Genomic DNA, 14,033 nt, shown 5'->3' with positions numbered 1-14,033 from the left:
TGTAAGTTACTCGTGATAATATTGCACTTTCTTTTGTTAAAACTTTGAGTTGCTGAAACCTTCTTGAAGCTTGTTAGATAACTTAAAATTATAACAGATATCAATAGGCTGACGAAAACTAAATTCTAAAAATATGGCCGCTCACCGTGACGGTCTTTAATTCAATTGTTTCGACTCGGTACATTGACGCGCAACTCCGCACGCAGCCCTAGGATATTTTTTTTGGCGCCAAATAACTTGCGTTATAAAAACTCCGGGATTCACTAGGGATGGCCCAGTCTTGGTGCGGTGCTCTATCAATTCAAAACGCCCTATAGCAAAAATGATTTTTTCGTATTTTTGCAGTGTCGCCATTTTGGTTTTCATTTCGACTTGTGCTGCGTTCGGTGAAACCAGTGAAACGTTTGGTAAGAACTTTGTTCCGTATTGGTTAATCAGTTCTCAAAATATTTCTAGATTAAAAAAAATCATTTCGGTCCCTATTTTTCAAATTTTCTGGTCTAGCGACAAAAAAAAAATATATATATATATATATATATATATATATATATATATATATATATATATATATATATATATATATACTAGATTTAGCGGATCCAGTACAATGATACTTTTTAAATTCTTCTAATCCGCTCCGAACGCACTATAGCAACTATTCTTTAAAACCAGGTAATAATAGTTATAAACCCAAATTGTTGGTTGAACAAGAATTCGTTGTTAACAATTTCGAAGTTGTCTGTATTTGTTTCTAATTAAACAAAATAACAAAACAACAAAAATTGAATTTCATTTTTTCCCACTCTATTTTGTTTTTGATTGTTTTTGGGTTTCTAATTGTTATACTTAGAATATGAATGATCTATTTCGAATGGAATGAACAACATATTAGAGCTTTGACTCTTTAATTTTTTTAAATAACTGCCATTTTATTCTAGACGAATAATTTGAAAATCATAAAACTTCAAGCAAAACTCGGTAAACGTTGACATTGGCCAGACCGTACAGGGTGATTTAAAAAAATCTCTAAACTAGACATACCAGACACTGAAATTTTATAATTTTTTCATGAATTGAGAAAGTTTTTATAATACAATTAAGAATTTCAAACTTATAGTTCAACCATATTATAGTTTCACCGTATTATTTAGATAAATCGAACAATTTTTTTTATCTGTCAATGTGTTAACGTGTTCAATTTTTCAAAGATACCGTTGTTTGGGGCATCTAACGTCTAACTGCCGGTTTTTGATTTATTTGCATTTAAAAAGTTCACATTTATGATGTTGTTATTTTATTCTAAGCAGGCTTGTGTAACCATTTGTCCAATTTAGATGACACTGATTTTTTGGTTACTTGGGCAAACATATTAACTGGCAATCACAAAATCTCGCGACATAATCGTTTTTGTCATAATGATATGCGTAATATGATTTGTGTCTTTGCTCCAGCAAATTTCAGCGGACTTGCGGTGCACAGTGGTAATAATTACCTATCTAGGTTTACATAACCGTGTGTTGTAAAGTATTTTATTCATTGCAATGTGCATTAAATCTGTAAATATACGAATATAAACAGTTTTTAGCGTACTAGTGTACGCATAAAATATACTGTATTATAAAGTTATGTTACGACTTTTGAGTTAATACTACTTGAACTAATTTTAAATTTAGAAGAAAAAGTAACTTATGAAGCTCTCACTTATAAAAAACCATAATATTTAAATATTACGTTAAGCGTAAAGAATGCGAAAATAGACAATTATTAGATGCCTAAATAAAAAACTCAAAAAGGTTAAAAATTTTGCCCACATTTTAGGAGATTTTATTTTATTAATAAATAAGCCTGTGTTTAATTCCAGTTTTGATTAAATAAAGAGCTGTCAGATTTTCGTTTTTTAACTTTTAAAAAATTAACACTTCAGATTCAACCCAACCTAATCAAAATCACTATTCTATTATCAATGCCCAAAAATGCCCAATGCTTCCAAGCAGCGGTCTAGAATATTGGCAGCAAGAAATTTATCCATAACCCCCTTGCTACGCATAAGTAAAAAGAGTCTTTGAAAGGTTAATAATTGTTTTTAATATTTTTTTTCTTAAAATTAACATTGTCGGCTCCTACTAGATAATGGTAGAGTAGCAAGGTAGGATTCACATAGTATAAATTGGACACTTTTAATTTGTTTAGTACAATATTTTGAAGTCTCAGTACAAACCGAAAACCTTTTACTAGCGAGACTCAAGAGTGCTACAAAATAATATTTGGTCACAGAAATTATTTGACTAATTTGTTTGGCAACCCGAATTAAAACCTCTGGATTTTTTTCGTTTATAAATCAAACTTGCTGGCGTTTCGCCAATCATCCTGTTGGCTTCTTCAGAGCTTAACTGAAACGTCAGGCAAGCTTGATTTATAAACAACCGACACAGAAAATAGTATTACCGTAACCTGTGAAAGTTTGTTTGAAAAATTAGAATTAAGTACCTATTTATCAAAAAAAAAATCGGGAAAAAACAAAAAATAGAAAAGAAAAAAGTAAATTTTGAATTCGTAATTGTTATGCCAAAAAACGTTAAACTGGCAATTTTTATTATGGCACTATAAAAACTTTTTCCATTTATGAAAAAATTGAAAATAAAATTTCAATTTGAATGCCCCGTACCTCCAGCGAAACCAGCGACATTTTCAATCATAATAGTATGTTGGCTACTGTCTCCAGTTTGGAGATTGTCCAGTTTTGATGAATCATCCTGTATAATTTACTATTACGTCTCGTCAGGCAGTTAAAGGAAAGATAATTTCTTTTCAAAACTTACGTGTAAAATACAAATACACACAAGAATTGAATACTAACAACGTTCATCTGCATCTATCTGCAAGTCAAGTGTGATACTTAGCTTTGGTTTATCGAAAATCATCAACATCGAGGATGTGCCACTTCAGCATTTTTTCAAACTTTGCTTTATTCCTGTATTACAAAAACTGCGTGTTAACAAGCTCGTTAAAGAAACAAGATCCAGATATTAAGCTCGTCAAAGAAAAACTTTACTTCCTAAGCTGCGATTTGAATCCTACCTTTATGAATTTTTACTCATTTAAACAAAGTCACTCAACAGACTGCTTGGACTAATTTTGGAGTAGTTCGGTAGAAGTACACGAAAATCACTACATTTCTTTTCCCTAAGAAGCCTTTTAATGGCACATAAGTTAATAATAAGTAGGTCAATACCTCCTACCAAAGAGAGTTAAAAAGATAATTAGTTTTAAAAGCTCGGGGCACCAAAGGTTATTTTGTTCCGAAGTGTATTAGGGCAAAATAACATGGTTTATACAAAACTCACTGTAATAGCTCTTTGAAGCTTTTAGTATTACGTCAACAGTAAAACGTCACTCTATGCCTTTTCGCCTGTGGCAAACCCTGTTATGCAGCTTTTCTGGGAAATCGATATTTTATTTATCAAAAAACCTCTAGAGTTAAGAATACTTATTTTTTCAGTACGAAGCCTATATATAGGGTGCTCTTGTAGGCTAATTGAGTATCAACTCCTTTTTCCGTTTCTCGTATTTGTCAAAACGCGGAAAGGAAGCGTGGGATCCTTGTAAAACACTACCGTAAATATTTTATTGTATCCGTAGGCTCGTAAACAACCTTCCTTATGATTTGAAAATATTTAATGTTGTTACTTTCTCTACTAAAACGAAACAGTCTTATGGAGCAAAGGTGTTGCAGTCATAGTGTGCTACGTTGTCCACTATTAATGTAAGTACCGATATACCTTTTAAAAGCTTAAAGCATATTTAGCTACTGTCTATTTCAGAAAGCTGTAAAGTAATAAAATCTCATGCAAAGGGACTGCGAAGGCACCCAACGAATACTCAAACCACTGTGGCATTGGTTCTATTGCAAAAGTCTTCCTTTTACCAAGTGCAGCTAGTACCACCCGGGTTGGAGTCAATTTAATGGATTCCAAATAAAACAATATAAAAAATGTATTAGCTACTGGACTGGCTACTGTTACTTCGTAAGGCTTATTATTGCCTTATTCGAGATTACTCAGAAATTTCGTGAAAGCATAAATAACAAAGCAGGCATTTTCAACACTTACTATTAAAATTGTGTTTTTGTTTTAGTTTAGCTGTCTTGCTAAATTGTTTAAATGGAATGTATTTATTCATAGTTTACCCATGAATAGATCAGTTAGTTTCAGAAATGTTTATTAAGTATTTTTTTTAAGTAATTGTTTACAATATAATTGATGTTTGAGAAACTGTTTGACAGTAAAGTGTGTTCATAGATATAAGAAAGTGATTAACTGATACCAATTAAGGAAAGACCCGGGCAACCTGTAAGAATCAAATATGGCCGAACAGGTCCGTACTTTGCTTAGAATTTAATTATTTGGGGTTGTGTTAGGAAAGATACTAAACAATATTTATTTATTTATGTGTGTATTTATGTTTAAATCTAAAATAAAATTACAAATTATTTTTATTACCTACTTAAATTAGTTAAAATTATTCATATAATATATCAGTATCACTATCGCTATCATCGCCTGTTCTAATTATTATTTTTTTGTTCCTCGTAAATTCCTGGTAAATTTTACGCCGTATTATATCTTAATCACTTTCATCTACACTCGAGAACATGTCAGCATCGGGTTAGGGAGCAATCGGATGTTTTGGGAGATATTTCCCACACCTTGAATTTTGACGTTTGCCAATTCTGACTAACGGTCGTAGAAAAAGTATAGTATGCAACACATTCGGTAAACTTTTTAAATCACTAGTTTATTAAACACTCGCTCTGCTCGTGTCAAATAAACTCGTGAGTCAAATGCCGTTTGCCACACTTGTTGCATAATATACTATTCCCATATAATGCAGACTTTTTCGCGGGCACCTGTTATGTTTATATATAGGTTATACGCTTTTTAACTCAAACATTTTTTTAAAAAACACCTCTCATTTACTTTCAAAAAATTGACTCTTTTATTAAACACTCGCTCCGCTCGTGTCAAATAAATTTGTGAGTCAAATGCCGTTTACCGCACTTGTTGCATAATATACTATTCCCATATAATGCAGACTTTTCTGTTGGCACTTTTTATGTTTATATATACGTTATATATATATTATACATTTTATTTACTTTCACAAAATTGACCGAAAATTATTGATGGAGAGAACAAAATTATTACAAAGAGTCACACACGTGCGCTACTAAAATTATGAACGAACTTAACTATACTCAAAATCAGGAAAGATGACCCCAGCGAATGTCATAAGAATACGCTAACGTCACACTAAGTTTTTCTGCTAAATCTTGTGCGTATTACATAAGACGATATTTGCGTAAAAATGTTCTTTCATTATCAAATTGTCTTCAAATTCAACATTTTTGTTGGTTAAACAGCAGATTCTCCAAAATGAAGTTGGAGTTTTCTCTATGCATCGTTAAAAAAACCGAAAGACATTTTATTATTTCACTAAAGTAGTACAGTAGGAATCAAAATTAATTATATTGCAATAAAGAGAATAATAATCTGCAAAGTGAGTTTGCAAATGCAAAAAAATTCAAAAAGACAATGTTTTTTACATTTTAGTATTTGCTGCTGAACTTTTGGAACGAATAACTTGACGTATTCGATGATTCCGGTTTGTTTTGCTTAGGAAAGATATGCGCGAATCAATATTTTTTTAAATATTTCTGTTCTAGAACCTTCGAGAGAACAAAGAAGCGTAGGACATCGCATGTCCGTCATAAGGGTGGGAAAAAAATTCGACGATTTGCCCAGCGGAGATGACGGTAAATTTTATCGTTTTCATACAAATTGGAAGTTTTCTTTTGATGCCGACAAATATTTCCGTGCACTTTTCAACCGATTTTATTTTAATTTTGCCTATTTCCGTGGTAAAAATAAAAAAATCGGCACGATTAACTTGAGTTTTTAATCTCGGAGTTATTTTTAAAGTGTTCAACAGGTATGCATGTAATTCCGAAATAAAGGATGAGGTTTGAAAGAAACGTCAGACATTAATCCCCCGTTCGGATTTATTTTTAATAAATCTTTCTTATGTTTACGGTTATTTTTAATTTCCAGTAAAGGGAGCTTGCAAAGTCCATCAGCTAATTAAATTAATTGTCGCCGAAATAATAAAACAGAGCTTCGTTTTTCTATAAACCGTTAAGTTGGCAAATCGCTGTTATACAGTGTGTCCAATATATGATGACGATGACGTAAAAGGAAACAGAATTTTTTCATTTGTTTTCGAGATGCGCCATAGATTATTAAATTTTCTTATGGGCGCCATATTAAATATTTTCATCATTACATAGAGCATAAGAAATGCATTCTTAGTGTCACAAAATAAAAATTTGATTTTGCTTATAGTAGGTCAGAATCGCTCTCAACAGACATTTGGAAAAACAAGAGTTTTGACCGTCCACTCATCATGGCATACACTGAACTAGTATTAAATTTATTTTTTATTCAAAAGTGGAAAGTTAATAATCAAAAAAAAATTCGAACAGTTTCTTTACTTACTAATTACTAATTACCTGGAATTACTTATTAATTACATTGGAATAAATCAACAAATAATAATTCAAATTTATTAATTGTAATTCTACAATTAATACATATCGTTGATTAATTATTATCGTTGCTAGTAATATTTACAGTCTTAATTAATAAAATATTTTCACAAAAATGCCCAGTATTTTCTAATCATACGTAACATCGTTTAACTGTGGAACTTAACACATTGTCAAGTACATCTAGTGTGATGGTTTGAAATGCTTTATCTAAAGCTTTAACACGTCAAACTTATTGTTAAGAGAAAAATGTCTTTCCATTTTAGCATTAACCAAAAGGCTCCGTATCCAATTAATTAATTGCATTGTATCTGAATTTAAACTGTCAATAAGGACATCTGTCAAAAAAAGGTTTCTTTTTTCAAAGCCCACTATACTGAAAAAAATAATTAGCCTGTCAAAACTTTTAACTTAATTGCACTGTCAAAACTTTTGTTTCGCCAAATGTTTGTTGAGAGCGACCATGGCCTACTTTAAAAAAGAAAATTCTGCTTTTGTGACTTTAATGAAAATCTTCAAATGGCGTCCAAAATAATTCAACCGACTTCTAGAGTTAATACAGTTAATATAAGTTAATATTGTTTAATTTATTTGGTGGGAAAAAATGCTGAGCCTGTGATTATTTTTGGGGGTACTTGTTAATTCGAAGAATATATTTTGCAACAACAAACTTGATGCAGATAAGCAGCAGTTTCAAAACAATAAATAACTACAATGAAAATGTCAAATTGTGTAAAAATTACAAACATGTATTTTTATTTTGTAATTAATCGCTGAATATCTTGTTTCTTAAGCAACACCATGAATAAAAAACCCCTAATTTGGGAATTTTTTGTTTTTAGCTTCTCTGCCAGCTCGGTTCTACCTAGGATTGAGAAATTCAAAACGATTACAATTGGATACATCGGATAGAACAGGTATCGATGCAAACAAACAATATATATATATATATATATATATATATATATATATATATATATATATATATATATATATATATATATATATATATATATATATATATATATATATATATATATATATATATATATATATATATATAATTATTATTATTATTATTATAATATTTTCCCATGAGCGAAATTCAGCAAAACTCATACTTGGCTTTCAAAAACTTTTAATTTTCGGATAAATTATTGATATAGGTGTATAGTATGTCATAGGAATCCAAAATTATAAATATCAAATGTTGGTCAAGGATGTAAGGTTTAAGCGGAACAGGTAACAAAGCAATCACTTTTTTATAGGTTGACATTTTTCTTATAAAATCGGAAAAGTTGTATTCTGTTATGAGGATGACGAAAATTTTGGACGAAAATCTTATTTACCATTTTATCATATTTATTCATCAAAAATTGAAAGGTACACATTGAAACACTTCTTAATACATATATAGTATAAAGTACGGGTTTTATGATACTAAAAAAATTGTAACATGTAACAATAAACCACATATCTAACCCTCTTAATATCCTGAAAATAAAACTTTTTGAAATGCTTTGGCTAGATTTTTTTTCCGTCTTTTAGCGTAAATACGATGTTTTTTATAGCACCTAGAAGAAGATTCCTGTCGCCAGTTAGAACCGGCAAAAGATCGATTGATTCGGACGAAGAAATAGGTGAGAATATAATTGATACTGATCACCTAAATTTCGGTGGATATAGGCGGGCACAGAAGTTTAAAGATAAGAAAAACTTAATAAGTGTATTCTAGATTTTCGCTCTTGTGTAACAACGCACAAAAAAGGCATTTAGCCATATCATATAGCACATTAAAACAATTAAAACTAAACTCAGATCCCGATATCTAATTTTGTGTTATTACGCTTCCATTGGCCATTTTCTGTTTAGGAAGGAATTTTAATAAATGATCCGAACATGTGTAGAAATTATCTGTTTACATGCATATCTATACAGTGAACGGCTAAAATATGGAATATATTCATTTAAAAATCAGGTGTACTGTATTGTATTGTAACTCAAGAAAAGTTTTGTAATTTTTTAATGCAAAACATACAGAGATGCCAATTACAAGATAAACTATTAAAACTATTGGTACGGCAACTAAAGAAAAATTGTAGTCAACTATGTCAACATCGACCAAGTTACTTGGAGTATGTTCCATATATTCATCAAATACTATCTACTAACTATCCCCGACGAATTTCGACATTCATTTTACATTAATGGTGTACGTTCAAAAGACTTTTTTATATAGAGAAACCAAAATAAAGCTCTATAGGGTATTATTTATTTTGATTAAAATATGGAAAAAGTTCTCAAATGAACATAAAATAAACACAACAAACATATCGAATGTTAATATAAAAATAAAATAAAAATTTCAAATTTCAAATTTATTGCAACACATTGAATTACACAAAAGCATCTTGTTTTTACAGCTATATTTAGACGTGGAACAATACTTTTCGAAATTCTTTACACAAATTTAAATAGAGCAATACGACTTCATATTTTTGTATATATCTTGCAATTCTTTAAGCATTCGTGTTCTTTCTCCATGGCGTATGTGACTTTCGGAATGTGTATTAAAAAAATGGCACAACTAACTTTTGTTCGTCACAAACTTTTAAAATGTCAAACCGTTTGAAACGTCTGTATTTCAAGGGAGTACTGCACTTTAGCAGAAATTACTTCAGAAACGATTTTAGAGTACCTTTCTTGAGATAAATAAAAACAATTGTCTTCTTGTTTCCTTCTTATTCACTATTTACTGCAGCTCCTTACTCAGTCCAATGCAGTCTTAACTTTGTATTATTTGGCTATTCGACTGATCTTTTCTGCCTTCACGTATGGGCTCTTCAAGAGAGAGAAAGAAAGAGATCTACCTCACACGGTGTTTGGATGATTGCTAGTTTGATTCTTCAGAACGATTAGATTCGAAATTTAAGTACTGTTCTGTATGTTTAGGTTTCCTATATACAGAGGTGCTGTAGATGTTGGGCATTTTCAACACTTTTTTTTTATAAAATAATTTCTTTGGAATGTCCGGGATATTTTGTGTTAAACGAATTGCAAACTTCGTTTTGAGTTCTCGTTTTATCTCCATATTAATTTTCTGAGTTTCATTTAGACGCGCCATATTTACTTTCTTTATATTTTTTCGTTTTTCTCATAAAAATTAAGAAGGGGAGGCCACATGAATTATTATTTAAAAAATGGTGTTCCACTTAAAAAAAGAAACTTGTATCGACATCAACATTTTGATCCACCCTGAACTATTTACTGCGTACCTGACAATGAATTTGTTCCATATTTTAGCCATTCACTGGTATCATATGGTACATATATATTGGTACTTGTACATTTTTCAGAAATGAAACGAGCTGCCAAATTTGTGGTATTTCCGAGAGTAGGTCGAATAGGAACCAACATGTGGGATTTGTCCGAATTCGGGAACAGTTTGCAAAAAAGAGGGGATGAATCAAAATCGAATAACGGTATATGGTTCGGACCTCGCATCGGCAGATCATCCGACGTTGACGAGGGGAACTATCCTTGGACGTACGTGCTTTTGAACGGTACACCAATTTTTCAAACTCTCTTTGCTTTGTCCAAACACTAAAATAAGACATTGTTCCCATTTGACAGGTTCTTGGCAATGGGGAAAATTAATTCTGCTGCAGGTGAAGTTTCTAATAAGTTATTTCTAGAGTATTTTTAAGGAAAAATGTTACTATACCTAGTTTCTTACTGCGAGAGAGTAAAAAGATGCAATGATGGGGGTCATTAAACTTGGAACATACAAAGCTATTATCAAGAACGAACTACGGGAAAATAACTATAATTGTAATGGTAAACACTAAGGGCTGTCAGTCTGCTAACCACTCTCGGGACCATTGACAATAATCATAGGTACAATACCACGCCCATCGCCCATAAAATACTTCCTTTTTGAGGTACATGGTGTCTAAGCTTTATTTTAATTTTTGTTTTTTCCGTACACTTTCCTAAATAAAGGCTATTTCTCTACGAAAATTGCTACCTGGAAGTTTTTTAATATGAGAAATTTGAATTTGTTCTTACTTTAGCTATTGCTTGTAGGGGGCGCTACCTACATGCATTTCCTCACTTCCATGACTTTTTGGACGACTTATATATTAGATAAAAAAATGATTGAAAATATTTTAACTAGAATCAAAATATTAAGGTAAATTATTAATGTATTTTTGATATTTTCGTATTAGTAAAATTGTTTTTCTATTCATTGTCAAAGATTTTCAAATGTTAAACGCATTAATCAATAGAGTACTGGCCTTTACCATACTCCTCTAGTACTGGCGTTTAAAAGCAAAATCAACTAGAGTTTTGAAGTATTTGGCAAAAATATTTCTTTATTTTTGACTAAAACGTCCTGTAAATCAACAATGAGTCACATATGGACTTAAAGCTTAAAATTTTGGACTGACGTTAAAATATTTGCATTAATTAAAGAAAAAAGAAAAATGTTCGTGTACATATTTATTAAGACTGATCGGATATTGTCCGTTCCCCAAGAGTCGAAAATATAAAATAATTGCGGTGTCAACCATTTCTACGTTACAAAATTAGCAGGAAATATAATCAATAAATATTTCTTCAAGTAAAACTACAAAATTACCTTAATTACTACTAAGACGTCCATGGCGTCAAGTTGATATTATTTTATGTAGTTAGCCCGTAATATATGAAGCGGTCATATTTTAAGTCATTCCTTCGGATACAATCCAAACACAGAATGTTGCTCCAGGTATATAAAACCAAGATAATGAATGGATTATTTTCTCGCCGTAATAAAATTCGCGAGCCCAATGTTTATCTTGCGTCCCAAGTGAACTTATTCTGTTCGCTTTTGTTATCGAAGTGGGTATCTAATTAAAGAGGAGATCCTTATTCAAACAAAATGAAATGCTGTTCTCACTTTTTATTATAGGCATCATGTGTGGATCCATGTGCCTAAAGTAATTTTTCGTTCATTTATCGGGCTTTAACAAACACCCTTCATATTTTAGTCAACTCGTTTTTCGGCAAAAATAAGAAATTTTTATATAATTTCGAAGAGTGCCCGTGACAAATAAAAATATGTTTATGTTTGACCTATTATTAAACAACGTTGATGGTTGAATTATTGTCCAAGTCATTATTGTTAAAATAGTTTTTCGCGAATTTAGCATCCGTGAAAGGAATGACATTATACAAATATACTTTCTGAATAACAAAAGTGCAACCGCAGCTCGTCCTCAGTATATTAGACTTTATTCAGAGCGCACAACAGATATTTCCAAAGCTGGTAAAGAAATTTGCAGAAAACAGTAACATGCTGAAAAGGTATGCTGAAATCATAATGTTTTAAATGAACAAAATAAGGCAAACATATGAGGATTCTATGAAGCACATTCAGTTTCCTCTATTACTAGAGTATATGAAGAGTTTTGAAAGAATATAAACCAAGTGCAGAACAATGTCAAAGGAGGATGCAGTTTTGTTTGGATTTGGACATTTTATGGACTGATGGAAATTCGGGTTGTAATAGACAAAATACGCGATATTAGTCTTTAAATATTCTTAGACAAATACACGAACTAAAAACCCAGGGGCACTAATCAATTAATGTATGGTGTGGTGTCATAGATGGGCATATTTTGGGTCCGATATTTCTAGATCAAAAGTTGAAAATTTGAAAAATATCATAGATTCGCATATACGTTTTTCATGTTCCGAACACCATAAATTGACATCAAGCAAGAGTCCCAGATTGGTAGAAACAGTTGAACACTCAAGACCTTTGGGAACATCCAAACAATAGTACTTGGCTCTTTTTTGGATTAATTGCCATCAGTGGAAGCGGAAAAATATAATTGATGTGTATAGTGTGAACAGCAATGGCCCAAAGATGGAGCCCTGAGGACACCAAATGCAATACTTTTAGGATTGGACTGTTTATTTTGAAGTTTCGCAGGTTGCGTTCTGTCTTTAAGGTAGTTTTCTATAAGCTTGCAGGCGTGAAGACTGACACCAAGGCATAATATATTATCTGTCAGCATTTGAATAGCCCTCTAAACAATATGGCCGATAAGGAGATTGGTATTTATAATTTGTTCTCTTTTTAGAACGGACAAATTCATAATTTACTCTTTTTCAAACTAGGCGAAGTAGGCTAAAAAGAGCCAGGTATTTTTGACAGTTTTGAAATAATATAAATATAAGACATTTAAATTTTTGTTTTGTTTGCATTTTTTAAACAAACCTAATGAGAATAACAATTTTTTTGAAAAACAGTTTATGGGCTGATGAAAGTTCGTTCACTACAAGAAAGGGTTGTAATAGACAAAATACGCGATATTGGTCCTTAAATAATCTTTTGTGTTCGATATTTATTGATCAAAAGTTAACTGGAGATCATTATTTGCAACTCTTAGCATCAAGGTGGTGCCACTCCTCACAATGTTGTGCAATTTAAAATTTGTCTTGGAATATACCAAAGGTTGGACAGGGAACGACGGAACTATGGATTGGCCAGCCATCAGCTCCCGCTTAACTTTAATAGATTTTTTCTTCTGGGGCACATAAAAAATCATGTGCAAAGAACTCCTTGTCATAATGCCGTGGAACTTCGGCAAAGAATTTCAGATGCAATCAATCAGTGAAGAGGCAATCCGGAAAAGTTACTAAATGCAAGACATCATACAATTAGAGTGTATAGGGAATGTGTTCAGGAAAATGGTGGCCACATACAGCGGTATTTAGAATAGTTAAAGACTTTTTTACTTTAGTGTGTCGTGTTTTTGTTCTATTTTAGTTTGTCACGGCACTCTTTGAAATTATAATAAAATATCCTATTGTTACGAGCGGACTAAAAAGTGTATTACATCATTGTAATCGGAATAAGATATTCTATTAAACACATATATAATATACACAGTGTTCCATTTAAAAAAATATGATGTAGGCTTATATGTCAGAAAATTTGTGTGTTTTGGGAAAAAAACTTGGCTACTAATCCTACTTTTGGTTTTTTGTTTACCTAGATATCTCTAAAATGTTATCAGGACAAATTAAACGCACAGTACAATAAAAATAGTTTTGTCTGCGAAGCATCAGACTTATAATAATTTATTTGTTATAGGTTCAAAATTGGAGCCATCCGCAAGTGACGATCAAGATAAAAACGAAGGGGAAAATGAAGAAGAGTAAAAATAAATCCTAGAAAAATCGTATGTTCAAATCCGTTCAAAACTTCTGCTAATTGGTGTAAACAAAAAACCGAGAATTGTATCGAATAATGTCGCTAATAAATGTTTAACTTCCAAGATGTTGTTGTAGCATTAGGCTGGAATGTTATAACAATATCGTTAATTGTGTACATTTATAAATTTACTTGTTATAATAAAACTGAAAAATAAACGCATTT

General features: G+C 31.4%; 1 protein-coding gene across 3 annotated transcripts; it reads left to right on the top strand.

Annotated features, from left to right (window-relative positions):
• Window positions 1-289: 289 nt before the first annotated feature.
• Window positions 290-14,023, top strand: LOC132705339 (uncharacterized). Of its 3 annotated transcripts, none has more exons than XM_060675873.1 (6): window positions 290-407; window positions 5,723-5,812; window positions 7,444-7,518; window positions 8,173-8,241; window positions 9,958-10,147; window positions 13,749-14,023. In XM_060675873.1, the coding sequence occupies exons 1-6, from the start codon at window positions 323-325 to the stop codon at window positions 13,774-13,776; spliced, it is 537 nt and encodes a 178-aa protein (XP_060531856.1). In that variant the 5' UTR covers window positions 290-322; the 3' UTR covers window positions 13,777-14,023. The 3 variants fall into 3 exon arrangements, with proteins under 3 accessions (XP_060531856.1, XP_060531855.1, XP_060531857.1); XM_060675872.1 differs by having other exon boundaries at window positions 9,958-10,164; XM_060675874.1 differs by lacking the exon at window positions 290-407 and adding an exon at window positions 3,729-3,763 and having other exon boundaries at window positions 9,958-10,164.
• Window positions 14,024-14,033: the final 10 nt, after the last annotated feature.

The sequence above is a fragment of the Cylas formicarius genome, unplaced genomic scaffold, assembly GCF_029955315.1.
Source record: "Cylas formicarius isolate icCylForm1 unplaced genomic scaffold, icCylForm1.1 PGA_scaffold_7__23_contigs__length_41026272, whole genome shotgun sequence".
In the NCBI taxonomy this organism is placed as follows: Eukaryota; Metazoa; Arthropoda; class Insecta; order Coleoptera; family Brentidae; genus Cylas; species Cylas formicarius.
Note: the sequence above shows the minus strand (reverse complement) of the source record. Positions and strands in the feature narration are given on the sequence as shown.

Excerpts from the sequence above, each read along its gene's own strand:
- LOC132705339 (XM_060675872.1), top strand. The coding sequence starts at position 323 with ATGATTTTTTCGTATTTTTGCAGTGTCGCCATTTTGGTTTTCATTTCG. Across the intron at positions 7,519-8,172 it reads GGATACATCGGATAGAACAG|CACCTAGAAGAAGATTCCTG; the intron begins GTATCGATGCAA and ends TGTTTTTTATAG. Across the intron at positions 8,242-9,957 it reads TGATTCGGACGAAGAAATAG|AAATGAAACGAGCTGCCAAA; the intron begins GTGAGAATATAA and ends TACATTTTTCAG.